The following is a 27,076-nucleotide window of genomic DNA, read 5'->3' as shown; positions in this document are numbered from 1 at the left end:
GTTTGTTTATTTGGTTTTGCTTTTCTTTCTTTTTTTTTTTCCTGGATCTCGCTCTGTAGACCAGGCTGGCCTCAAACTCACAAAGATCCGCCTGCCTCTGCCTCCCAAGTGCTGGGATTAAAGGTGTGCGCCACCACTGCCCGGCTTCTTTCTTTTTTTATTTGGTTATTTTAAGACAGGGTTTCGATGTGTAGCCCTGGCTGTCCTGGAATTCACTTTGTAGACGAGGCTGGCCTCAAACTCATTGAGATCTGCCTGCCTCTGCCTCCTAAGTGCTGTGATTAAAGGCATGCGACACCACGGCTTGGTTTTCTTTTCTTTTCTTTTCTTTCTTTCTTTTTTTTTTTTTTTTTTTTTGAGACAAGGTCTTACTATGTAGCCCTTGATGGCTTGAAACTTGTTAGGTAGACCAGGCTGTCCTGGACCTCACAGAGATCTACCTGCCTCTCTCTCCAGAGTAGAGGAATTAAAGGCATGTGCTACCATGTCCAGCTGTCATTGTTTGAGATCAGATCTGCTAGTAGCCCACACTGGCCTTGAATTCCCTCCTTTTCCTACCTCCTAATTTTAAAAAGTTACACATGGACATAACATCAAAGTACCATTTTTAAAATTATTTTTCAATTGTCTTCAAATAATAGAAAATACCTTATTAACCACTTTATTTTCTTTTTTGAGACAAGGTCTCACTATGTTTCCCTGAATGGCCCTAAACTTCTAGGTTCCAGTGATTCCTAAATAGCTGAGACTTGGACTAGCTCAGTGTACCTAGCCTATTCCTGGCACTAGTTAGCTAGTCTTCAGAGGTTTTAAATATTTTTGTGGCTAAATAAGATAAAGCACACACCTTGCTTACATTCTAGCTTACCATTTCTCCAACTCTAGTTTAGAATTGGAAAAGGTGAAGTTGTATCCCAGATGAGGCCTCTTTAAGTGGGAGGCTTTGGGAAGCAGCTCATCGGAAAGGCCAGCTTGGACAGGCATGGGAGACCAGCAGTCAGGGTCTGAGATGGGTGTCAAGAAGACAAGTACAGAATTTAGAAGGAAGATGGCCAGGTGAGTGCTGAGGGAAGGGCTGTGTAGATTTCCTGCCCCTCTAACAGGGTGGGTAACCAAGAAGGAGAAGTTTAAATTTAAGCCAGAACAAAGAATTCTGGCAGGAGATTTCCCCGCCCCCTAGGAATCTAGGACATGGGAATAGAGAAATGTGGTTATGCCTGGAGGTGATAAGAAGTAGTCTAAAATATTCTAGGGAACAGCATCCTGACTAAAAGGAGAATGACAGCTGCCTCGAGTTTGTGCCAGACTGAGCTTGCTTTTGTTTCCACACACACACCCCACCCCACTTTTTCTTGTAGAAGAGGGTGTTGAAGAGGTACACAAATGCTAAGCATACATCTATCCCTGAGCTACACCCCCAGCCCCCTGCATCACCTTTTATTATACATGTATATTGTTATATATGCACAGAACCAGAGTTTCCTTATACTGCCATGGAGACCAGTTTGAGCATTTGAAGTTTGTGCCTCACAGGGAGCTAGCTTGGAGCAGAGAAAAGGTATGTTAGTGTTTGTGTACCCCCAGATGCTGATAGAAGGTTGCTTGAGAACAGTTACAGGGTAACAGCATATATTCTATCATAGAGCATTGCGGTTTACTTATTATGTCAAATACTTCCCCAGTACATCATACTACACTAGTACCTACGTTGGCCTTGAACTTACTGTGTAAGGATGACTCTGAACTTCTGATCCTCCCTGCCTCAACTAGGATTACAAACATGTGTCATCATACCTGGCTCTGTAATTTTACTTTTTTTCTCTTTCCTTCCTTCCTCCCTCCTTTCCTTCCTTCCTCCCTCCTTTCCTTCCTTCCTTTCCTTTTCTTTTCTTTCTTTCTTTTCTCTTTCTTTCTTTCTTTCTTTCTTTCTTTCTTTCTTTCTTTCTTTCTTTCTTTCTTTCTTTCTTTCTTTCTTTCTTTCCTTCCTTCCTTCCCCTTCCCCTTCCCCTTCCCCTTCCCCTTCCCCTTCCCCCCTTCTCCCCCTCCTCCTCCTTCATCATTGGCAATGCCTTTCATTTTAGTGTCAGTGTAATGCAGACCTCATCAAATGAGTTGGGAAGTACTCTCTCAGCTTCAGTTTTCTGGGTTTGTAGACTTGGTACTATTTCTTCTTTAATTCTGTATATATATATATATATATATATATATATATATATATATATGGTGTATGTGAGTGTACATGTGCATATGGATGCTCATACACATATGTGTGAAGGCTAGGAGTTAACCTTGGGTGTCTTCCTCAGTCACTCTCCACTTTAATTTTTGAGACATAGTCTCTCACTGAACCAGGAGCTCACCAATGTGGATAGGATGGTGGCAATGAGTTCAGAGCTACAAAATGAGATCTTGTCTCAAAAAAGAAAAGAAAAAGACAAAAGTGACAACAACCCCCACCCCAAAACTACTATTGAATCCGTTTCTTTATATTCTTGCTCCTCTTCTTGGAAACTACTGATCTGCTTTCTCTCCCTATAGATTAATTTACATTTTCTTGAAATTTCTTATTTTTTGTTTTTGCTTTTGTTTTTTTTTTTCCAAGACAGAATCTCTCTGTGTAACTCTGGCTGTCCTGGAACTAACTCTCTGTAGACCAGGCTGGCCTTGAATTCAGATCACCTGCCTCTGCCTCCCAAGTGCTGGGATTAAAGGTGTATGCCACTGTGCCCAGCTGAAAATTCTTACATAGATAGTCATAGAAAATATACGCTTGATTTTTTGGTTTAGCTGTTTTTACTCGATTTGAGATGCATCTGCCTTTCTATGTGTATCCATAGTTTTTTTTTCCTTTCTGAATAGTGTCCCATTATAATAATACATTATAATTTGTCCATTACCTGTAGAAGAATGTGTACATTTTTTCAGTTTTTGATTGCTATAAATAAAAGTGCTATGACTGTTCATGTACAGTATTTGTATGGAAATATTTCTTTTCTTTAGTAAATACTTTGGACTGGAGTGGCTGGGTTTAGTGTAGAAATCTTTTTGTGTGTGCTCTTGAGACCAGGTGTCTCTATATAACTCAAGCTGGTCTTGAACCAACAGTCCCGAGGCCAGCTATAGTGTGGAAATCTTTTACAGGAGTGTGGAGGTTATGGGGGATTGAATCCCAGGCCTTGTGCATGCTAAGCTACTCTTACTAAGCTACAATCTACCCTCCCTTTTTTAATAATGTAAAGTACAATATTTTTTTAGATTTATTTGTTTTATTTTTTATGCATATGAGTGTTTTGTCTACATGAGTGTATGTGTGCCACATGCATCCTGGTGTCAGGAGGTCAAAAGGGACTTTATTCCCTGGAACTGGAATTACAAATAATTGTGAGCCACCAGGTGGTGCTGGAATTCAAATCTGGGTCTTCTGTAAGAACAAGTGCTCTTAACTGCTGAGCCGGCTCTCTAGCCTACCTCACAACCCTATTTTTGAGATAGAGTCTCTATGTAGCCCAGGCTGTCCCAGAACTACCTATGTAGAATAGGTTGACCCGGAACTCACAGAGATTGCCTGTCTCTGCCTCCTGAATACTGGGATCAAAGGTGTGCATCATCATGCCTAGCTCCAAAGATTTTTTTTTTTTTTAAAGATTTTTTTTTTTTTTTTTTTTTGAGACAGGATTTCCTTGTGTAACAGCCCTGGCTGTCCTGGAACTCACTCTGTAGACTAGGCTGGCCTACAGATCCACCTGCCTCTGCCTCTGCCTCTGGAGTGCTGGGACTAAAGGCATATGCCACCACCACCTGGCAAAGATTTTTAATTGTAGAAAACATATTTGTCGCCGGGCAGTGGTGGCGCACGCCTTTAATCCCAGCACTCGGAAGGCAGAGCCAGGGGCATCTCTGTGAGTTCCAGGCCAGCCTGGTCTACAGAGTGAGTTCCAGGAAAGGTGCAAAGCTACACAGAGAAACCCTGTCTCGAAAAACCAAAAAGAAAAAAAAAAAGAAAACATATTCGTCTATCTGTTGTTACTTCCAAAGCCCTTTATGCTTTTGTGTGATCTACATTTCTTCTTGGAAACATCTTCCTCTGTCTGAACAAAATCCTTTACTATTTTCTGTAGTATAGATTAGTTGGTGATGAAATTTTTCCATTTCTATTTGCCTAAAAGAGAATTTTGCTGTATTTTTAAGGAAGATGTTTTTATTATATATAGAATTCTAGGCCGGTATGGTGGTGCACGACTTTGATCCCAGCACTCAGGAGGCAGAGGCAGGTGGATCTCCGTGAGCTGGAGGCCAGCCTGGTCTACAAAGCAAGTTCCAGGGCAGCTAGGGCTGTTACACAGAGAAACCCTGTCTGAAAAAAACCAACCAACCAAACAAACAAACAAACAAAAGAATTCTAGTTTCATAATTTTGAGAAAATCAATTAAAAATTTTACCTTTATTTATTGTTTTTCTGTGAGAAAGAGTACTCAAATATATGAAAATCAGAGGACAGCTGCGGGAGTCGGTTCTCTCCTCCACATGTGGGGTCTGGGGATTGAACTCGGGTCGTCAGTCTCGGCAGCAGCGAGTGCTGCCTTTACCTACTGAGTTGTCCCACCAGCCCTACAATTACCTTTTAATTGACAAATAAAAAATTGATATATTTATGTTGCACAATGTGTTGTTCATTCATTTTTCTTTCAGTATTTCAAATATGTTTTCTCTTTTTTCTTAGTTTTACTTTTATTATTTTATTTTTAAAATTATGTGCATGTATGTGTGTTTGTATGTGGGTATGTGTATATGAGTGCAGGTGCTCTCATCGTCCAGAAGGCATCAGATCCTTTGGAGTAAGAGTTACATACAGGTGCTTGTAAGCTGCCCAAGGTGGGTACTGGGAACCAAACTCAGGCCCTCTTCAAGAACTTTTAACTGCTGAGCCATCTCCAGCCCCTTCAAAGATGCTTTTCTAATGAGAAGTTTGCCACCAATCCTATAAATATCTCTATATGAATATTTTTCTGGCTCCTTTAAAAATAGTCCTCATGTAACCCATGCATGGTGGCATGCTCCTGCAATCCCAGCTCTTGAGAGGTGAAAGTAAGAGGACCAGGAGTTTAAGGTCAGTCTCAGTCTACAGACTGATTTGGAGGCCAACCTGGCTGTATGAAACCCTGCCTCAAAAAAATAAAAGGAAGCCAGTGGTAGTGGCGAATGCCTTTGATTCCAGAACTCGGGAAGCAGGGGCAGAAGAATCTGAATTTGAGGCCAGCCTGGTCTACACAGCAAGCTCCAGGACAGCCAGGGCTACATGGAGAAGCTCTGTCTCAAAAAACCAAAAATAAATCAATAAAAATAAGACAAACAAAAGATTGTGATATGCTTCTTAATTTTCCAAGTTTTTCTTGCAGTCATTGAGTGTCAATCTCTGGGTTTGTAGTTGGCACTAGATTTGGCAATTTTCAGGTCACTTTTCTTCCAATAGTTTCTCCCTCTTTTCTCCTTCTCCTCATTGTTACCCCTTTTCTACTCCTTCTTCCATCTGCCCACCTCTGCCTCCTGAGTGTTGGGATTAAAGGCAGGTGTCACCATGCCTTGAACTTATTTTTTAATTGAAAAAATGATTTTATACAATATATTTTGGTCATGTTTTCTCTTTCCTCAATTTCTCCCCACCTCCCTACCTCACCAACTTTGCTATTTCTTAAAAACAAGCAACCCCTCTGCAAACATACACACACAAAAATGGAAAAATAAACAAGCAAAAGACCAATAAGATAACAACAAGAAGAAAAGCCCAAACAGGCAAGCATAGTGGTGCATGCCTTTAATCCAGCACTTAGGAGGCAGACTCAGGCAGAACTTTGTGAGTTCAGGGCCAACCTGGTCTACATAGTGAGTTCCAGGACTGCCAGAGCTATATAATTAGACCCTGTCTAAAAGAAAAAAAAAAAGCCAACCAAATCAAAACGAGACAAAAAGTCTACAAAAATACTATTTAGTTCATTTTGTGTTGGCCAGCTACTCGTGGGCATGAGGCCTGCCCTGAAGTGTGGCTAGTCTACCCAGTAGAAACCCTTTATATTGAGAATGGCTTATAGTGTCATTTCACAGCCTTTAATCTCAGCACTCAGGAAGGAAAGACAGGAGGAGAGTAAAAACCCAGCCCTTTTCATTGGTGATGGAATTATACATTGTTTTGAAGATAGATTTTCTCCAACTAATTCCTGGTGTTTTTATTTCCTCTAACTTTGTGTGATTGCTTCACATACATTTACACATTAATACTCAGCCAAAGACTGGAAGAAGGTCTCCGAGAGTGTTTGTTCTCTGCCTCCCCAGGACTCTGCCACATTGACAGTCTATCTGCCCATCTCCCTGAGACGTGGAGGCTTTTGTTCCTCCATCCCTAGCCTGGATGGCAGTAAGCTGCCACAGTTACAGACCAACCTTATTACTTTTCCATCCTTTTTGTCTGCCTGTTGTACATGGCCTTAAAACTTGTTTCATATATTTTGTTCATTTTTCTAATTGTGTAAAGTATGAGGATTATTTGATTCCTGATACTAACATGGCTAGAAGCAGAAATCTACACTTACTAATTGTCATAGTTTATCTGAAGATTTAAATGTTTTTCCTGCTCAGGAGCTGGTGAGATGACTCAGTGGGTAATGAGGACAGGTGTTCAAACCTCCAGCAGGTGGCATTGTCTCCCGCCTATAATCCCAGTCTTGGAAGGCAGAGACACATACCCTGGAACATAATGAGTTCTAGGGTCCAGTGAGAGACTCAGCCTCAACATGTAAGGTAGAAAGCAATAGAGGAAGATGACAGACATCAACCTCTGGTTTCTGCACACATGTGTGTACATATATACACACAAAAATTAAATATCTTCCTACTCAGGCCAAGCTAGGGATGCATATATATCTCCATCATCCCAACTACTCTGGAGGCAAAGGCAGGAGAATCATTTGAGCTTGTAGTGAGATCTTCTGCATTTTTGTGTTTTGTTTGAGACAAGGTCTCACTATGTAGCCCTGACTAACCTAGAACATGCTATGTAGACCAGGCTGGCCTTGAACTATAGTGATCTACCAGCCTCTGCCTCCCAAGTAGTGGCATTAAAGGGATGCACCAACACTCCAGCTGATCAGTATAGCTCTCCATCTCATTTGTGTGTGTGTGTGTGTGTGTGTGTGTGTGTGTGTGTGTGTGTGTGTGAAGGCTGAATATCAAACTGTGTGTGTGTGTGTGTGTGTGTGTGTGTGTGTGTGTGTGTGTGTGTGTGAAGGCCGAATATCAAACTCAAGTGTCAATCTTTAGGAGCTGTCCACCTTAGTTTTTATTTTTAATGTAAATTTATTATTATTATTGTGTGTATATGAGGGTGGGCATGTACATGTCACATGATCATGGTGTATGGGTGGAGGTCAGAGGACAGTTTGTTGTTTCTGCCTTCCTGTATACTGCAGGCAGTTCTGTTACCACCTTGCTGTAGGAATGCTGAGATTAAAGCTGTGTGCCACAGCATCCAGATTTTCTACATGGAATCCAGGGATCAAACGCAGGTCATCAGTCTTGCTCAGCTCTACCTTACTTTTCCTACTGTACCATCATACTGTCCCCACTGTGTTTTTATGAGACAGGGTCTCTGAGTGGCCTGAAGCTTACCAATTAGGGTAGGCTAGACCAGCTGGCCAGTGAGTTCCAAGGATCTCTTATATGCCTCCCAGTGCTAGTTTGCAAGTGAGCATCATCATCCCGGCTTTTTATACAGGTGCCAGATGTTGAACGCAGTTTTCATGCTTGTGCAGCAAGTACTTTTGTGACAGAGCCATCCCTCCCTCCTTTTTTATTGATACGGTTTCAGCATGTAGCTAGCTCAAGTTGATCTCACTCGTGGCAGACTTCCTGCCTTAGCCTCTCAAGTGCTGGGGTTACAGGGTGCACAACCACACCTGACAAAACTCTCTTTAAAACATTTTGTTTTTCCTTTGGGCTGTAGAGATGGCTCAGAGGTGAAGAGCACTTGTTGCTCCTGAAGAAGATCTGGGATCCATTCCCAGTTCCCACATGGTGGCTCACAACCATCCATAACTCCAGTTCCAGGGAAGTCAACACCCTTTTCTGACTTCCAGGAGCATCAGGTATGCACATGGTATACATGCATAGACATAAATGCAGGACAAACACTCATACACATGATAATAAAGTAATAATAAAAAAACTGCAGCTCAATATTTAATTTTTCCCTATATAATCTTATTACCTACCACAAGATAAAAGTTTCTTTTTTTAATAAAAGTTTGATTTCTTTCTTTACCACTATAGCACTATTTACCCCAATTCTTTCTTTGACATAGACCTCTAGTATGTTGGTAAATATGTGGCTCTGGCATACATCCTTGTCATTTTCTTTTTTTTTAAATTAGGTTCACTTTATTTTATTATTATTATTACTATTGTTATTTTTATGAATGTTTATTTTTATTTAAAGTGGGTTGATTATAGATGCAATCTCTAAAGAAGAAAAGGGGTACAGATATGACAGGATGAAAGGATAGATTATTGAATCTTCTTTTAAAGAGCAACAACTTGTTTGAAATGTTTTACATTGCTATGGATTTTAGTTTACTGATACAAATTTAAAGTTAATTTTGTTATACTGTATATATATTTCTACTCTTGTTTAAGGTATTATGTTTGTACAACTCATTTAAAATTATAATATATAATTAAGAAATAGAGATTAATAGTCATCTATGATAATCAAACTTACAGTCATGGTAGTTAAGTTTTTTTTTTTTAACATAAAAACAGGTTATAATTCAAAAGTCCAGGGTTATTTGAAACTGGAAAATATTTTCTCTGTAGAAAATAGTAAAGCCGGGCAGTGGTGGCACACGCCTTTAATCCCAGCACTGGGGAGGCAGAGCCAGGTGGATCTCTGTGAGTTCGAAGCCAGCCTGGTCTACAGAGTGAGTTCCAGGACAGGCTCCAAAGCTACACAGAGAAACCCTGTCTTGAAAAACCAAAAAAAAAAAAAAAGAAAGAAAGAAAGAAAGAAAAAAGAAAAGAAAATAGTGAAAATGATAACATTTCCCAATAAGCCCTTTTAAGCCAAATGATAGCTGAATTATACATATAAATATTGATTAGATTCTGGGATACAGAAGAAACCTATCTTCATCTATTCAAAGAGCTATGCTTTACTTAAGTTGTGTAAGTGAGATTCCTATTCATCTTCCCCTTCACTGTTTGATTTACAGCAGACATTTTTCTATAGGCTAATCCATAATCTAGAAAGATTTTAGCCTCCCCTTCTGAAAGTATAGCCAGCATTTTCTTTCATCAGCTTGATACGGTACAAATTATTATCCTTATAGTGAAATGTTTCACTAAAGCTTGCCCAGTGATTGGGCAAAACCAAAACTTATTATAGGCCACAGCCATCCTAGGGTGTCCCCCCCCCCCCCCCCCCCCCCGTAGCCTCCCTGGTTCTGTGGGTTGCAGTCTGATTGTCTTTTACTTTATATCTAGTATTCACTTACGAGTGAGTACATACCATGTTTGTCCTTCTGAGTTTGGGTTACCTCACTCAGGATGATATTTTCTAGTTCCATCCATTTTTCTGCAAATTTCATGCTGTCATTGTTTTTCTCTGCTGAGTAGTACTCCATTGTGTATATGTACCACATTTTCTTAATCTATTCTTCAGTTGACGGGCATCTAGGTTGTTTCCAGGTTCTGGCTATTATGAATAATGCTGCTATGAACATAGTTGAGCATGTATCTTTGTGGTATGATTGAGCATTCCTTGGGTATATGCCCAAGAGTGGTATGGCTAGGTCTTGAGGTAGATCGATTCCCAATTTTCTGAGAAACCGCCATACTGATTTCCACAGTGGTTGTACAAGTTTGCACTCCCACCAACAGTGAAGGAGTGTTTCCCTTACTCCACATCCTCTCCAACATAGACTGTCATCAGTGTTTTGTTTTTTTTTTTAAAGATTTATTTATTTATGATATATACAACATTCTGTCTTCATGTATCCTTGCACACCAGAAAGAGGGCACCAGATCTCATTATAGATGGCTGTGAGCCACCATGTGGGTGCTGGGAATTGAACTCAGGACCTCTGGAAGAGCAGCCAGTGCTCTTAACCTTTGAGCCATCTCTCCAGCCGTCATCAGTGTTTTTGATCATAGCCATTCTAACAGGTGTAAGGTGGTATCTCAGAGTCATTTTGATTGGCATTTCTCTGATGACTAAGGATGTTGAGCATTTCTTTAAATGTCTTTCAGTCATTTGATATTCTTCTTCTTTAAATATTCTTAAATATTCTTCTGGCTCTGTAGCCCATTTTTTAATTGGATTGTTCAGTATTTTGATGTCTAGTTTCTTGAGTTCTTTATATACTTTGGAGATCAGCTCTCTCTCAGATGTGGGGTTGGTGAAGATCTTTTCCCATTCTTTCGGCTGTCTTTTTGTCTTATTGACTGTGTCCTTTACCCTACAAAAGCTTCTCAGTTTCAAGAGGTCCCATTTATTAATTGTTGCTCTCAGTGTCTGTGCTACTGGTGTTATATTTAGGAAGTGATCTCCTGTGCCAATGCATTCAAGAGTACTTCCTACTTTCTCTTCTATCAAGTTCAGTGTAACTGGATTTATGTTGAGGTCTTTGATCCACTTGGACTTCAGTTTTGTGCATGGTGACAGATATGGATCTATTTGTAATCTTCTACATGTTGACATCCAGTTATGCCAGCACAGTTTGTTAAAGAAACTTTCTTTTTTCCATTGTATAGTTTTGGCTTCTTTGTCAAAAATCAGGTGTTCATATGTGTGCGGATTAATGTCAGGGTCTTCAGTTCGATTCCATTGGTCTGTATGTCGGTTTTTATGCCAGTACCAAGCTGTTTTTATTACTATAGCGCTATAGTAGAGCTTGAGGTCAGGGATGGTGATGCCTCTAGAGGTTGCTTTATTGAACAGGATTCTTTTAGCTATCCTGGGTTTTTTGTTTTTCCATATTGAGTATTGTTTTTTCCAAGTCTGTGAAGAACTCTATTGGGATTTTGTTGGGGATTGCATTGAATCTGTAGATTGCTTTTGGGCTACAGAACCATTTTTACTATGTTAATCCTACCTAGTGGGCATGGGACATCTTTGCATTTTCTGATATCTTCTTCAATTTCTTTCTTCAGACTTAAAGTTCTTATCATACAGGTCCTTCACTTGTTTAGTTAGTGTTACCCCAAGGTATTTTATATTATTTGTGGCTATTGTAAAGGGTGATGTTTCTCTGATTTCTTTCTCAGCCCTTTTATCATTTGTATATAGGAGGGCTACTGATTTTTTTGAGTTGATCTTGTATCCTGCCACATTACTGAAGGAGTTTATCAGCTGTAGAAGTTCCCTGGTAGAATTTTTGGGGTCATTTATGTATACTATATCATCTGCAAATAGTGAAAGTTTCACTTCTTCTTTTCTAATTTCTATCCCTTTGATCTCCTTTTGTTGTCTTATTGCTCTAGCTAGAACTTCAAGTACTATATTGAATAAATATGGGGAGAGTGGACAGCCTTGTCTTGTTCTTGATTTTAGTGGAATTGCTTTGAGTTTCTCTCCGTTTAATTTGATGGTGGCTGTTAACTTGCTGCAAATTGCCTTTATTATGTTTAGGTATGTTCCTTGTATTCCTGACCTCTCCAAGACCTTTATCATGAAGAGGTGTTGGATTTTGTCAAAGGCTTTTTCAACATCTAATGAGATGATCATGTGGTTTTTTTCTTTCAGTTTGTTTATATGGTGTATCACATTAAACAGATTTTTGTATGTTGAACCATCCTTGCATCCCTGGGATGAAGCCTACTTGGTCATGGTGGATAATTGTTTTGATGTGTGCTTAGATTCGGTTAGCCAGTATTTTATTGAGTATTTTTGCATCAATGTTCATGAGGGAGATTGGTCTGTAATTCTCTTTCTTTGTTGCATCTTTGTGTGGCTTGGGATCAGGGTAACTGTAGCCTCATAAAAAGAGTTTGGTAATGTTCCTTCTATTTCTATTGTGTGGAACAATTTGAAGAGTATTGGTACTAGCTCTCCTTTGGAAATCTGGTAGAATTCTGTGCTGAAACCATCTGGTCCTGGGCTTTTTTTGATTGGGAGATTTTTAATGACTGTTTCTATTTCTTTAGGGGTTATTGGTCTATTTAAATAGTTTATATGGTCTTGATTTAACTTTGGTATGTGGTACCTATCCAGAAAATTGTCCATTTCTTTCAGATTTTCTAATTTTGTGGAGTACAGGTTTTTGAAGTATGACCTGATGATTCTCTGGATTTCCTCGTTGTCTGTTGTTATTGTCTCCCTTTTTATTTCTGATTTTGTTAATTTGGATGCTCTCTCTCTGCCTTTTGGTTAGTTTGGATAAGGGCTTGTCTGTCTTATTGATTTTCTCAAAGAACCAACTCCTTGTTTCATTGATTCTTTGTATTGTTCTCTTTGTTTCTATTTTATTGATTTCAGCTCTCAATTTGATTATTTCCTGGCGTCTATTCCTCCTGGGTGAGTTTGCTTCTTTTTGTTCTAGAGTTTTCAGGTGTGCTGTTAAATCGCTAGTGTGAGATTTCTTTATATTCTTTATGTGGGCATTTAGTGCTATGAATTTTCCTCTTAGCACTGCTTTCATAGTGTCTCATAAATTTGGGTGTGTTATACTTTCATTTTCATTGAATTCTAGGAAATCTTTAATTTCTTTCTTTATTTCTTCCTTGACCCATTGGTGCTTCAGTTGGACATTATTCAGTTTCCATGAAATTGTAGGCTTTCTATAATTTTTGTTGTTGTTGAACTCTAACTTTAAGGCCTGGTGGTCCGATAAAATACAGGAGGTTATTCCAATGTTTTTGTATCTGTTGAGATTTGCTTTGTGACACAGCATGTGGTCAGTTTTTGAGACAGTTCCATGGGGTGCAGAGAAGAAGGTATATTCTTTTTTTTTTTTTCCTTGAGCTGAGGACTGAACCCAGGGCCTTGCACTTGCTAGGCAAGCGCTCTACCACTGAGTTAAATCCCCAACCCCCCCCCTTTTTTTTGAGACAGGGTTTCTCTGTGTAGCTTTGCGCCTTTCCTGGAACTTACTCTGTAGACCAGCCTCGAACTCACAGAGATCCGCCTGCCTCTGCCTCCCAAGTGCTGGGATTAAAGGTGTGCGCCACCACCGCCTGAAATAATTATTTTCTTTCTTTCTTTCTTTTCCTTTCTTTCTCTTTCTTTCTTTCTTTTTTCAAGACAAGGTTTCTCTGTGTAGCTTTGCACTTTTCCTTGAACTCTGTAGCCCAGGCTGGCCTTGAACTCACAGAGATCCACCTGCCTCTGCCTCCCTAGTGCTGGGATTAAAGGCGTGCGCCATCACTGCCCGGCAAGAAGGTATATTCTTTTGTGTTAGGGTGGAATGTTCGGTAGATATCTATTAAGTCCATTTGAGTCATAACATCTGTTAGGTCCTTTATTTCTCTGTTAAGTTTCAGTCTGGTAGATCTGTCCATTGGTGAGAGTGATGTGTTGAAATCTCCCACTGCTAATGTGTGGGATTTGATGTGCAATTTAAGCTTTAGTAATGTTTCTTTTACAAATGTGGGTGCTTTTGTATTTGGGGCATAAATGTTCAGAGTTGAGACTTCATCTTGGTGGATTTTTTTCTGTGATAAATATGTAATGTCCTTCCTGATCTCTTTTGATTGATTTTAGTTTGAAGCCTATTTTATTAGATATTAGGATAGCTACACCAGCTTGCTTCTTAAGTCCATTTGATTGGAAAGCCTTTTCCCAGCCTTTTACTCTGAGGTAGTATCTGTCTTTGAAGTTTAGGTGTGTTTCTTGTATGCAGCAGAAGGATGGATCCTGTTTTTGTATCCATTCTGTTAGCCTGTGTCTTTTTTTAGGTGAGTTGAGACCATTGATATTGATGGATATTAATGACCAGTGATTGTTAATTCCTGTTATTTTTTGGTAGTAGTGTTGTATGTTTCCCTTCTTTGGTATTTGTTGGTGTGGGATTATCTATTGCCTGAGTTTTCATGGGGTGTGTAATTTCCTTAGGTTGGATTTTTCCTTCTAGTGCTCTCTGTAGGACTGGATTTGTGGATAGGTATTGTTTAAATTTGGTTTTATCATGGAATATTTTGTTTACTCCGTCTATGGTGATTGAGAGTTTTGCTAGGTATAATAGTTTGGGTTGCCATCCATGGTCTCTTAGTGTCTGCATAGTGTTTGTCTAGCTTTCATAGTCTCCATTGAGAAGTCTGGTGTTATTCTGGTGGGTCTACCTTTATATTTATGCTACTTGGCCTTTTTCCTTTGTGGTTCTTAATATTTTTTCTTTATTCTGTATATTTAGTGGTTTGATTATTATGTGGCAAGGGGACTTTTTTTTTTTTTTGGATCCAGCCTATTTGGTGTTCTGTAAGCTTCTTGTATCTCCATAGGTATTTCTTTCTTTAGGTTGGGAAACTTTTCTTATATGATTTTGTTGAATATATTTTCTGTGCCTTTGAGTTGGTATTCTTCTCCTTCTTCTATCCCTATTATTCCTAGGTTTGGTCTTTTCATGGTGTCCCACATTTCCTGGACGTTTTGTGTTACAACTTTTTTGGCTTTAGTGTTTTCTTTGACTGACTAATCTATTTTTTCTATTGTGTCTTCAGCGTCAGAGATTCTCCTTTCCATCTCTTGCATTCTGTTGGTTATGCTTGCATCTGTAGTTTCTGTTCGTTTAGTCAGATTTTCTATTTCCAGCATTCCCTCAGTCTGTGTCTTCTTTATTGTCTCAATTTCAATTTTTAAATCTTGAATTGTTTCCTTCATCTGTTTAATTGCTTTTTCTTGGCTTTCTTTGATTTCTTCCAATTTTTTGTTTGTTTTTTCTTCCATTTTGTTAAGAAAATTTTTCATTTCCTCTTTAAGGGCCTCTGTCATCTTCTTAAAGTCATTTTTAGGATTGATTTCTTCTGCTTCTTCTGCCTTGGTATGTTCAGGTCTTGCAGGTGTAGAACCACTAGGTTTTGATGGTGTCAAATAGGTCTTTATGTTGTTGCCTGTATTTTTGCACTGGCGTCTACTCATCTCTTCCTCCTCTTGGTGCAGGCAGTGTCTGTGTCTGAGGGTACCTCTCTTGTTCCAACTGGTAGTCTTGGTCCACTGGGAGTTCTTGGTCTAATCGGTGCTGATGGGCTGTTTCTCTGGGAGCAGCTTAGTCCAATCAATGTTAGTGGGTTCTGTCTCAGGGAGCAGCTGTTTCCAATCGTTGCAGGGTAGGCTTATGGCTCTGGTGGTTGTTGGTGTCTCATGGGATGGTTTTCTTGGTGAGGGGGCAGGGAAAGAAGCTGCTGTCCAGTCCCTGGGGTTCCAATGGCTGGGGGGAGGGGCACGTAATGTGCCCTTGGGACCTGGGGGCTAGAGACCTGGTCTGCTGGTCTGGAGATGAGGCCTTACCTATTCCCAGTTGGTTTAGGGTGGACTTATGACTCCCGTGACCTGGTTCGGTGGCTGGATGGCTCCTTCTCTTGTGTTCTTGGGTGGCACTCTGCTCACTCGCCAACTCCTCAGCTAATCTTGTTTCCTCAGACTGGCCACTGAACCATCTTGCTAACCCTGTTGAAGACTTGGTATGATTGAGGCCAAAGCTTTTCTCATTGTTGTCATTTACTTTTTTAAATTTTCATTTAAGATAATCTTGCCGGGTGTGGTGGTGCACACTTTTTTTGTTGTTGTTGTTTTGTTTTGTTTTGTTTTTCAAGACAGGGTTTCTCTGTGTAGTTTTGGTGCCTTTCCTGGAACTCGCTCTGTAAACCAGGCTGGCCTCAAACTCACAGAGATCCACCTGGCTCTGCCTCCAGTGCTGGGATTAAAGGTGTGCACCATCAGCCGGGCAGTGGTGGTGCACACCTTTAATCCCAGCACTTGGGAGGCAGAGGCAGGCAGAGCTCTGTGAGTTCAAGGCCAGCTTGGTCTACAGAGTGAGTTTCAGGACAGCCAGAGCTGTTACACAGAGAAACCCTGTCTCAAAAAACAAACAAACAAACAAACAAACAAACACCAAAACAAATCTGACTAGCCCAAGATGGTCTTAAGCTTGCAGTCCTCCTGAATGCCACCGTGCCTGGCCTTCTCTGATAAGGCTGGATAATATTCCATTACACACCCACATTCCTACATTTTCCTTTTCTTTCTTTCTTCCTTTCTTTCTTTCTTTCTTCCTTCCTTCTTTCTTTTCTTTCTTTCTTTTTCTTCCTTCCTTTCTTTTTCTTTCGTCCTTCCATAAATTTTATTCCGTTTTAAGTGTGTGTGTGTGTGTGTGTGTGTGTGTGTGTGTGTGTGTGTGTGTGAGAGAGAGAGAGAGAGAGAGAGAGAGAGAGAGAGAGAGAGAGAGTGTGCAGTGCCCTCAGAGGCCAGGAGAGGGTGTAAAATCCCCTGGAACTGGAATTAAAGACAGTTGTGAACTACTATGTGGGTGCTGGAAACTGAACCCAGGTCCTCTTCAAGAGCAGCCAGTGCTCTTAACAGCTGAACCATCCCTCCAGCCTCAGTCCCAAATTTTCTTATAGAATGGCATTTGAATTTATTCCACCATTTGCCTATTTTGAATGATGTTGTAATGAAGATAGGTGTGTGCATAGTGTTAGGGTCCTGGAGAAGTCCCACAAAAGACCACCATCCACATGCAATCAGCAAGAACATTTATTATTCCAGCATGCTGGGGCCTGCCATCCCACACAAAGGCAAGATGGTGAAGACCCTGAGAGATGTCTGAGCTCCTTTTAAGCACAGCTGAAGGGGAGTGCCTAGGGCAGCTAGGTCATTTTAGATATGATTGGCTCAAGCAAGTGGCAATCATATCAGTACATTCTAATTGGCCAGGGCTAGTTATAGGCTGGTCATGGCTACAGTTTTCCATTTTAGGGCAGGCCTGGACAGGTCCCAGGCTTTGTCCTTGAGCTGCTGTGGAGGCTGGCTGGCCTAGTTCATACTGACTATGGGGACTGGCTCAGTGGCCCAGGCTTGGTGCATCCTATCTCCCTGTCCCTGTTGTCAGGGGCACCAGTGATTAATTACCTTTTGTTCATGGCTTCCTTAGAAACCGCCTGTCCAGTCTCAGGAAACTGAAATTGAGGCCTAATATCTGAGAGAAGACTGGGCATCCTGTTACGGTGTCTGCTCGGTCCTCTCAATAGCTCTTTGAGATAACCTGTGTTCTGTTCTTTGGGATGTATACCCAGAAGTGGGATTGCTAGATCAAATGTTAATGCTATTTTTTGAGGAACCCCTATACTGTTCTCAATAGTGGCTACACCATCTTACATTACATTGCCACCAAGAGTGTGCAAGATGGCATAGAAGCCATGATCAGAATATATTATATTTTTTAAAATCTATTTTTGGGCTGGAGAGATGGCTCAATGGTTAAGAGCACTGGCTGCTTTTCTGGAGGTCCTGGGTTCATTTCCCAGCAACCACATCATGACATCTATAATGGGATTTGATGCCCTCTTCTGTCATGCAGGCACTCATGCAGACACTGTATACTTACTTAATCAATCAATCAATCAATCTTTTTTAAAAAAATCTATTTTGGCCAGGCAGCAGTGGCGCACGCTTTTAATCCCATCACTCAGGAGGCAGAGCCAGGTGGATCTCTGTGAGTTCAAGACCAGCCTGGTTTATAGAGCGAGCTCCAGGAAAGGCACCAAAGCTACACAGAGAAACCCTGTCTCAAAAAACCAAAAATAAACAAACAAACAAATAAATAAATAATTTTTAAAAAATCTATTTTGGGGCTGGAGAGATGGCTCAGTTGTTAAGAGCACTAACTGCTCTTCCAGAGGTCCTAAGTTCAATTCCTAGCAGCCACATGTGGATTACGACTGTCTATAATGGAATTTGATGCCCTCTTCTGGCATGCAGGCATACATGCAGACTGAGCACTCAAACCAAAACAAAAAAGATAAATAAATTTTTTAAAATCTATTTTCAATAAAAATAAAATAAAAATAAAGAGTACACAAGAATTCCAGTTCCTCCACATCCTCCCCAACATTAGTTATTTTCCATTCTTTTGAGGGTGGCATTGTAAGGTGTGTGAGGTGGTAGCATTGTAGCTTCCTTTGTGTTTCTCTAAATGATGTTGAATTTCTTCTCATATGTTTGTTGGACATCTGGTGTCCTCTTAGTTGGATATTTGGTTTTTGTTGTTAAGTTATGGTTTTTGAGTTAATAGACATTTTAATGGATATTAACCTCTTCTCAAGTTTATGACTTTCAAGTATTTTCTCGAGTTCTATAGATTGCTTTTTCACTCTTAACTGTTTCCTTTGATGCTTGACAAAATTCTGTTTATTGTTTTTTGGGAAACAAGTTCTCATTGTTTTAGAAATAAGGCCCAGGATGGCCTTGAATTCCTGGTTGGTGCTGGGATTACAGGCTCATGCCACCATGCCTGGCTTGATTAATTTCTTTCCTTCTTTTGGTTTTTCCAGACAGAGCTTCTCTGTGTAACATTGGCTGTCCTGGAACTTGCTCTATAAACCAGACTGGCTTCAAACTCACAGAGATCTGCTTGCCTCTGCCTCATTGAAGGCATGTGCTGCCACTACCACTCTTATTGTATCTGTTATTTTATTTATTTGAGACAGTCCATTAGCCCTGGCTGTCCTGGAACTCACTATGTAGATCAGGCAGGCCTTGAACTCACGGAGATCTGCCTGTGTCTGCCTATAGAGTGCTGGGATTAAAGGCATGTGCTCCCATGCCTGTTTTTTTTTTTTTATTTGTTTATTTATTTACGTGTGTGTCTGTGTGAGTGTATCCCATGTGTCCAGGAGTGCCTGTGGAGGCCAGAAAAGGGCATTGGGTCCCCTGGAGCTGGAATTACAGGCCATTTGAGCCATCCTACTTGGGTGCTAGGAACTGAACTCTAGTCCTCTAGACGAGCAATAGGTGCTCTTCACCAGTAAGCCATCTCTCTTGCCTCTATAAAAACTGCTTAATAAGGTTAAGTCAGAGGTGTTACTCCTCTCCCTTTTTAGTTTGTGGGGGTGTGTTGGGAGTCCAGCCCAGGGCCTTGTGCTTACTGGGCAAGTGCTCTCACACTTGCTGTACCTCCAGACTCTTCACGTTTGTGTCATCACTGCCTAGAATGTCTGGAAGGAAAGAACACAGATCATTTCCTGCCCTACAAACCTTACCACTCTTCTGAGCTGACCCTCTTCTGAAAAGAGCACACTGTGATTTCCAGAGGTTCAGTTTAAGGGGGTAAATGTGATAAAGTAGGAGAGCCTGAGGGAGTTTTTGTGGGGTTAACAGAAAGTTTCTGCATCTTAATTTTGGGGGTGGGTAGGCTATTCAGTGTCTGTGTTGAAATTCACAGAACTGTGTACCAGAACCAGTTATGTTTGCTACCTGAAAATATAAAAGTCAAAATAAAGCCATACAAAATAAAGAGCAGCTGGGCGGTGGTGGCGCACGCCTTTAATCCCAGCACTCGGGAGGCAGAGCCAGGGAGATCTCTGTGAGTTCGAGGCCAGCCTGGTCTACAGAGCGAGATCCAGGACAGGCACCAAAACTACACAGAGAAAATACATAAATAAAGAGTATTCTAATATCAGATATGTTAAGCTGACCTTGGTGTTTCTGCCTTAGTGCATTCATGTGCCCAGGCCTGATTCCTCACTTGTGGCTCATCATCACTCACTGGCTTTTCCCTTCCTCATGTTAGATTGGAGCTGGAGGAAGCATCACTGGGCTGAAGTTTAACCATCTCAATTCCAACCAGTTTTTTGCTTCCTCAATGGAGGGAACAACCAGGCTGCAGGATTTTAAAGGCAACACTCTCCGAGTTTATACCAGCTCAAGCTCTTGCAAGTGAGTAGTTTAACCAGTAAGAAAATAGCTTCTATGCTCTAGATGCAGTTCTGCAGAAAACATACCCAGCCCCATTTCTTTTACTCAGACCGGGCCCAGGGAAGACAGGGTACTAGCCACTTTGTGGCACTCCTTTTCTTCTTTAGACTGGCTGCTCTGACTTTTGTCCAAGTGGGTCATTGCACTGGGAGTGTGCTCTGGATCCTCAGCTCTTGTCTTTGAGGGAAGGATTTAATCACTTCTGTAAGTCATGTCCACACTGAACTGGGCCTTTCCTTTCACTGGATAAGTAGTCAACAGGTCATTTGCTTAGAAAGGCATTTACAGAACAGTGCAGGGATTAAGAACTGAAGTTTAGCCATGTGTGGTGCCGCACGCCTTTAATGCCAGCACTTGGGAGGCAGAGGCTGGTGGATTACTGAGTTCAAGGTCAGCCTGGTCTACAGAGTGAGTGCCAGGCCACCAGGACTAAGTGAGGGCCTATCTTAGAAAGAAAGAAAGGGCCAGGCGGTGGTGGTGCACATCTTTAATCCCAGCACTCAGGAGGCAGAGCAATGCAGATCTCTGTGAGTTTGAGGCCAGCCTGGTCTACAGAAAGGAGAGAAAGAAATGCAATTTTATTGCCCTCCATTTTCTGGGGTGTAATGGCTGTACTGTTTCCTTGATGGAAATGCTAATGAGTAGAAAAACCCTCTTCAAAGAACAAGTAGCTTGAGAACTTACAAATGCAAGTCCCTTTGTTTCTAGCCAGAGACACAGTTCTGTAAGGAATGATGAGTGAGAGTGTGCAGTGGGTCTAACCAGCTGGAGTGTTGTTCTGGCTGCCCCACGAGGCTGAGAAAGAAGCACACCATCAGGAGAGGGACTGGCCAAACTTGGAGTTCTCCTGGCTGTGAATCAGGACCCATGAAGTAGCGCTTCTCAGTCTCTTGATTTTCATATGGTTTTCAAGAGGAAATGGTTTCTGGTTGTGTTTGATTTTTTCCTGAGTGCTCAGAAGGGGGCAGATGTCCATTTCTCGCCATCTGTGAGGAACAGAGCTGGACAGTTCCGAAGAGTGAAGAGTAATGAGTGTGAGAGCAGTGAACAGGCCTCTTGAGAACCCAGGCTGTGGGGAGCAAGCTAGCCTTTGGATCTGCTTTATGGCTTAGGTTTGGCTGCTTCGGGGACTAGCTGAGGATTCTGGGCCCAGCAATAACTGGACAAATTTCTGAGCTCTGTCACTCTCACCCCTTCTTTCCCCTGGTAGATAAGGCTGAGTGTCCTTCCCTGGAAATTTATAGCTCGACAGTTACTCATTGATTCAACACGTATTTATTGAATGCCTGTTAGATACTGGAGCTGCAACCGTAGCTGGACAGTAACAACCGGAACTATCTCGGTCTCAATCTTACAGCACTCTCTCCCTCTAGGGTCTGGTTTTGCAGCCTCGATGTTTCTACCAAGAGCCATGTGGTGGTCACAGGAGACAATCTGGGACACGTGATCCTGCTGAACACAGATGGCAAGGAGGTGGGTACTATGTGGCCACTCCCGCTCCCCAGCCCCTCTTTGGTTCTGTGTCTCCACCCGAACCAAACTTTTCTCTGCAGCTTTGGAATCTCAGAATGCACAAAAAGAAAGTAGCCCATGTGGCCCTGAATCCCTGCTGTGATTGGCTTCTGGCCACAGCATCCATAGATCAAACAGTGAAAATCTGGGACCTGCGCCAAATTAAAGGGAAAGCCAGCTTCCTCTACTCACTGCCTCACAAGTATCCTGTCAATGCAGGTGTGACAACCCGAACCTCATCTTTCTTATGGACCCTGTCTTTCTCACCACTACCCCCCAACTCAATCCTTTACTCCACCCTTACTAAGCTGATGTCTAGGACCCTTTCTGGCTCTGGTTGCTCCTTTGACGGTGGAGTTTCTATACTATTTTTGTTCATAGTCTAGATTGACCCCTCCTACCCCAACCTGGAAGGGAATGGAACTTTAGAAGGTTAGGACACCAGGGGCTTAGGGTTCCTTCAGCTGAAGGGCTTTTCACTTTGTCAGCCTGCTTTAGCCCGGATGGAGCCCGGCTCCTGACTACTGACCAGAACAATGAGATTCGGGTTTACTCTGCCTCCCAGTGGGATAGTCCCCTGAGCCTGATCACCCACCCTCACCGTCATTTTCAGCACCTTACACCCATCAAGGTGAGTGACAAATGGAAGGGGTCCATGATGATGGAAATGGGCCAGATCGTTCCAAGCTAGGGAGAGGGTCACACATGCAGCCTACAATCTCAGCTGTTGTTTCCCTCACACACACACACACACACACACACACACACACACACACACACACACACACACACACAATCCCTTAATTCTTTGGCTCTAGCTACTCCTTTTATCCCATTTCTGTAATTCCATTGAGAGGTCTCTCTGTCTGTTTTTCAGGTAGGGTCTTACTATAGTAGCCCTGGGTGGCCTGGAACTTGGAACCAGGCTAGTCTTGACCTAGTAGAGATCACCTGCTTTTATCTCCCAAGAGTTTTGTATCAAAGGCAAGCACCACCATCCACACCAGTCACCCATTGAGTTTTCTTAGTATAGCTGATAAACTAATTTCCTAAGTTTTCAGACCAGCATTGACCTTACTGTGGCATTTCTATGACCTTGACCCTTTGTTCTGTCCTCTGTTTCAGTTACCCATGTATACAGCTGACCCATAAACTAACCCAACCTTCTTGGACTGTCTTGCAGGTTTAAGTGGTTCCTAATAATAGAAATAAGACCCTTAGTTTCCCAAATTAGACCTCTGTTTCATCTGTAAGTGAAAATAGCATTTAACTGATAGGGTTTTGTGAGGATGAGTCAGGATACATAAAACATTGGACACCATTCCTAGCACTTAGTAAATAACTTAGAATCTCACATACTCAAATCAAACCCAAAATAAACAATATTAAGAATTTTTCTACTGGGAGACAGAGGCAGGTGATCTCCATGAGTTCAAGGACAGCCTGGTCTACAGGGAGTGTTCCAGGATAGCCAAGGCTACACAGAGAAACCCTGTCTTGAAGCAAATAAACAACAAAACAAAACAATTCTTCTGAAACTAGGTGTAGTGGTGCATGCCTTTAATCTCAGCACTTGGGAGGCAGAGGCAGGTGGATCTATGTGAGTTCGAAGCCAGCTATGACTATATATTGAGATCCTGTCACACACACTAATAGATTTTTTTCTGGGGATGTTGCTCAATGAGAGTACTTACATATAGCTTGCACAGTGCCCTAGGGAAGGAGGAGGGCACATGAAATCAGTTGTAGTGGTACTCACTGGTAATCCTAGCACCTGGCGGGTAGAAGCAGGAGGGTCAGGAGTTCAAGGCCAGTTATTGCTCTAGAGAGATAGGCTGTGCCCCATCTATCCCAGTGATGCCAACATCCACCTGTGATCTTTTTTTTCTTGCAACTACTTTTTTTTTTGGGGGGGGGATATTTTTATTAGGTTGATTGAGGTGGGAAGACTCTTCCAGGATGGGTGGTACCATTCCCTGGACTAAGATCCTGAGATTTATTTATTTATATGTTGAATGCTGTTTATTGAAGGAGGGAAGAGGTCTTAAATACAGGCTTACAGCACAATGGGAGAACCCCGGAGAGCAGAGCAGAAGTTCGCTATGATGTTTTACAATCTTGCATCTAAGCTGTTAAGCCCATTATGCAGGATACACAGACAAGGAACTTACCTTAAGCATTCAGGAGGGTGGAACCCGGCAGGGAATTAGCATAGGGAGGATATCAAAGTCAAGGTCAGCAAGCAAGGCAACAGTTACCCAAAACGGGGACCAGGGCCCTACAGGTCCCCCTTTTACTAAAAAATGAGCTTCTGACTTAGGTTTGCAACTACTTCTAAGCCACTCCATGTACCAATTCTTCTCTTAAATATTATTTATTTAATGTGTATGGATATTTTATCTGCATGTATGTCCGTGTACCATGGGCACACCTGGTGCCCTAAGAGGTCAGAAGATGGCATGGGATCCCCTGGAACTGAGTTACAGGTGGTTGTGAGCTGACATTGTGGGTACTAGGAAACCTATGTCCTCTGGAAGAGCAGCCAGTGCTCTTAATCATCGAGGTGTCTCCAGTCCACTTGTCTCTCCCTCCTCTTTTCCTTCTGTCTTTCTTCTTTCAGAACTGCCTTGAAGGCACACATGGAGCACACACCTATAATCCTGCACTTTAGGTTGAGGGAGGATTGCAGGCTTGAGGACTGCCTGGGCTATACAGTACAACCCCTGTCTCCAAAAAATCAAGAACTGTTTTGAAATTAGGAATTAGAAGCCCATCCAATTCTGTCACACCACTAACTGCCAGATTCATTTTGAATAATGTGAACCAAGGAATGCACGTTTCCTTTCCTCTTCCCTTCCCACTAGCACTTCACACCCAAGTCTTTGTTATGTGCGGACAGAGGAGGATTAGGAGTGCAGTCACCTCGAACCCAAGTCCTTTTTGGTGGTGTTCACCAGAGGCTTTTTTGCTTTGTTATAGGTTTATCTCTTAGGTTTAACTTTGTTAAAGTCTTAACAAAGCTGATGTGAAAACATTTGTTAAGAGCCAGAGGTGTTCAGTGGTAAAGCCCTTGCCTAGCATGGACAAGGCCCTGGGTTCAGTCCCCAGAATTGCAAAAAATAAAACAAACAAACAAAAAAACCAGCAACAACAAAACAAAAATGTCCAAGTTGGTATGACCTTAAGCAAATGCAAGAGAGGAGTGGGAGAAGAGACGGCTCAGTGGTTAAGAGCATATGCTGCTCTTGCAAAGGACCTGGGTTCAGTTTATGAGTACCTACCTGGCAACTCACAAGTGTCTGTTACTCCAGTTCCAGCTGATCCAGAGACCTGTTTTGGCCTCTGCAGGAACCAGGTACACATGCAGTACACTTACATATACGCAAGCAAAACACTCATACACAAAATATGTAAATCTTCATCAGATGGTACACACATTTTTTCCTTTCTTTTTTTTCTTTTCTGTTTTTTGTTTTTGTTTTTTTTTCCACACAGAGTTTCTCTGTGTAACCCTGGCTGTCCTGAAACTAGTTCTGTAGACCAGGCTGGCCTCGAACTTACAGAGATCCACCTGCTTCTGCCTCCCAAGTGCTGGGATTAAAGATGTGTACTGCCACCGCTCCACCCCACCTCTGGATGGTGCATGCATTTAATCCCAGTAGTTTAAGGCCATTCTGATACATACATAGAGTATGACATTATCAAAAAAATAAAATATAGACTGGGCAGTGCTGGCCCACACCTTTAATCCCAGCACTCGAGACAGAGGCCGGTGGATCTCTGTGAGTTTTAGGCTAGCTTGGTCTACAGAGCAAGTTCCAGGACAGCCAAGGCTATCCTGAGAAACTTTTCAAAAATTAAAAACACTTACTTATTGATTTCGTGTGTGTGACTATATACTCATGCCACAGTGGGCAAAGTGGTCAGAGTTGGTTTTCCCCTCCCACCACATAGGCCCTGGAGATCAAACTCAGGGTATCTGCTGAGTCATCTAGCCAGCCATGTTAGTCTTATATGCAGTATTAGGTTCTTCTTGGCCTATTAGTGGTTAAAAAGAACTGGGAAAAAATAGGCATATACACACATGTGAATATGAATATATATATATAAATAAAACACAACTCATATGTGTATGATGTGTATGTGGGATTAAACCCACAGCCTCCTGTATGCAATGTAAGTGCTCTGCCATAGAGCTAGATATCCAGCCCTTAAAGAATATTTTGTGTGTGGAGGCCAGAGGTTGACATCAGGTGTCTTCCTCAATTGTTCTCCACCTATTTTTGAGGGTCTCTCATGAACCTGGAACTCACTGATTTGGCTGAACTAGATGGCTATCAAGTTCTGGGTGTCCTGTCTCCACCTCCCCAGGTGGGATTACAGGTGCATCATGACAAGATTTTATGTGGGTGCTGGGGATCCAAACTCAGTTCTGCCTGTGTTGCAAGCCCATTACCAACTGAGCCATCTCCCCTGGCTTCAAAAATACTGATGTCTCTCTTTACATTCTGACTAACCTCTCCATTTCCTAGGCAACCTGGCATCCAAGACACAACCTCATTGTTGTGGGCCGATACCCAGATCCTAATCTTGAAAGTTGCGTTCCCTATGAACTAAGGACAATAGATGTGTTTGATGGAAGCTCGGGGGAAATGATGTGCCAGCTCTATGACCCAGGATATTCTGGTATCACTTCGGTGAGACTTGGACCCTCAGTGATGGGAGGAAGCGGGGAGTCGAGCTGCCTTTCTGATCAGAATTAGTCCCCATGTACCCTTCTGCCTCTGTACTGCCTTCACCCCAACTCTACACTGATATTCTTACCTCTGCAGCTCAATGAGTTCAATCCTATGGGTGACACACTGGCCTCTGCTATGGGTGAGTAGAAGCAACTGTATCTCAGCCTGTAAGACTGACCCTACCCCTAGGTTTTAGTGGAGGCTAAATTCACCCTGGCCCTGCCCTATTCATGCCAGGGCAGTAGGCAGTAGAGACATCTGGGAAACAGTGGTCTCTGGCCCAAATCACCCATCTGGCTTTATGTTGGTCAAGACAATGTCAGGCTCCCATCTGGTCTGCTAGCTCCCCATGACAGCTCCCAGCTCTGAGACCGATAACAGAAGGTGTCGGTCAGACTTCTTGTTCCTTCTAGGTTATCATATTCTCATTTGGAGCCATGAGGAGGCCAGGTCACAGAAAGACCACGAAAGACAATGAAGAAGGTGTGAGCCAGCAGCATCTGGACCCCACAAGTGGGAAGAAGTTCTGTGAGAGGAGGCAGCTATTTGTTAAGGGACCAGCAGTCCCCAGCTCTCAGGGCTGCTGGGGGACACCTGTGGCATGGGACACTGTGGGACTAAGACAACTGGCATGTTACTGCTCTAGACTTTGATCCAGAAACAGAGCAAACCACTGCCCTAAGGGTCCCCGCTGTGTTTAGCCTAGAGTCACAGTACTTCTCTTTTGTCTGATGTGTGGTAGCAGAATAACCAGGGAATTTTTAAAAATTTATGTTCAATCTTAACGTGGCCAATAAAAGTATATCCTTTGTACATCAACTGAAAAACCCAAAAGCCAGCTGGGCTTCTTAGCAGACCTGGTACAACCTGGTAA

General features: G+C 42.1%; 1 protein-coding gene across 1 annotated transcript in view; it reads left to right on the top strand.

The window, feature by feature from the left end:
- Positions 1 to 27,014, top strand: part of Ddb2 (damage specific DNA binding protein 2) — a 34,946-nt gene extending 7,932 nt beyond the window's left edge. The window contains exons 4-10 of the mRNA XM_052724664.1: positions 19,767 to 19,912; positions 21,325 to 21,424; positions 21,505 to 21,682; positions 21,952 to 22,094; positions 25,996 to 26,160; positions 26,296 to 26,341; positions 26,616 to 27,014. Of these exons, the coding sequence (XP_052580624.1) occupies positions 19,767 to 19,912; positions 21,325 to 21,424; positions 21,505 to 21,682; positions 21,952 to 22,094; positions 25,996 to 26,160; positions 26,296 to 26,341; positions 26,616 to 26,680 (843 nt within the window). The 3' untranslated portion in view covers positions 26,681 to 27,014. The remainder of the gene's footprint in view (positions 1 to 19,766; positions 19,913 to 21,324; positions 21,425 to 21,504; positions 21,683 to 21,951; positions 22,095 to 25,995; positions 26,161 to 26,295; positions 26,342 to 26,615) is intronic.
- Positions 27,015 to 27,076: the final 62 nt, after the last annotated feature.

This window comes from Peromyscus californicus, unplaced genomic scaffold, assembly GCF_007827085.1.
Source record: "Peromyscus californicus insignis strain IS unplaced genomic scaffold, ASM782708v3 Scaffold_7__1_contigs__length_154581171, whole genome shotgun sequence".
Classification (NCBI taxonomy): Eukaryota; Metazoa; Chordata; class Mammalia; order Rodentia; family Cricetidae; genus Peromyscus; species Peromyscus californicus.
Note: the sequence above shows the minus strand (reverse complement) of the source record. Positions and strands in the feature narration are given on the sequence as shown.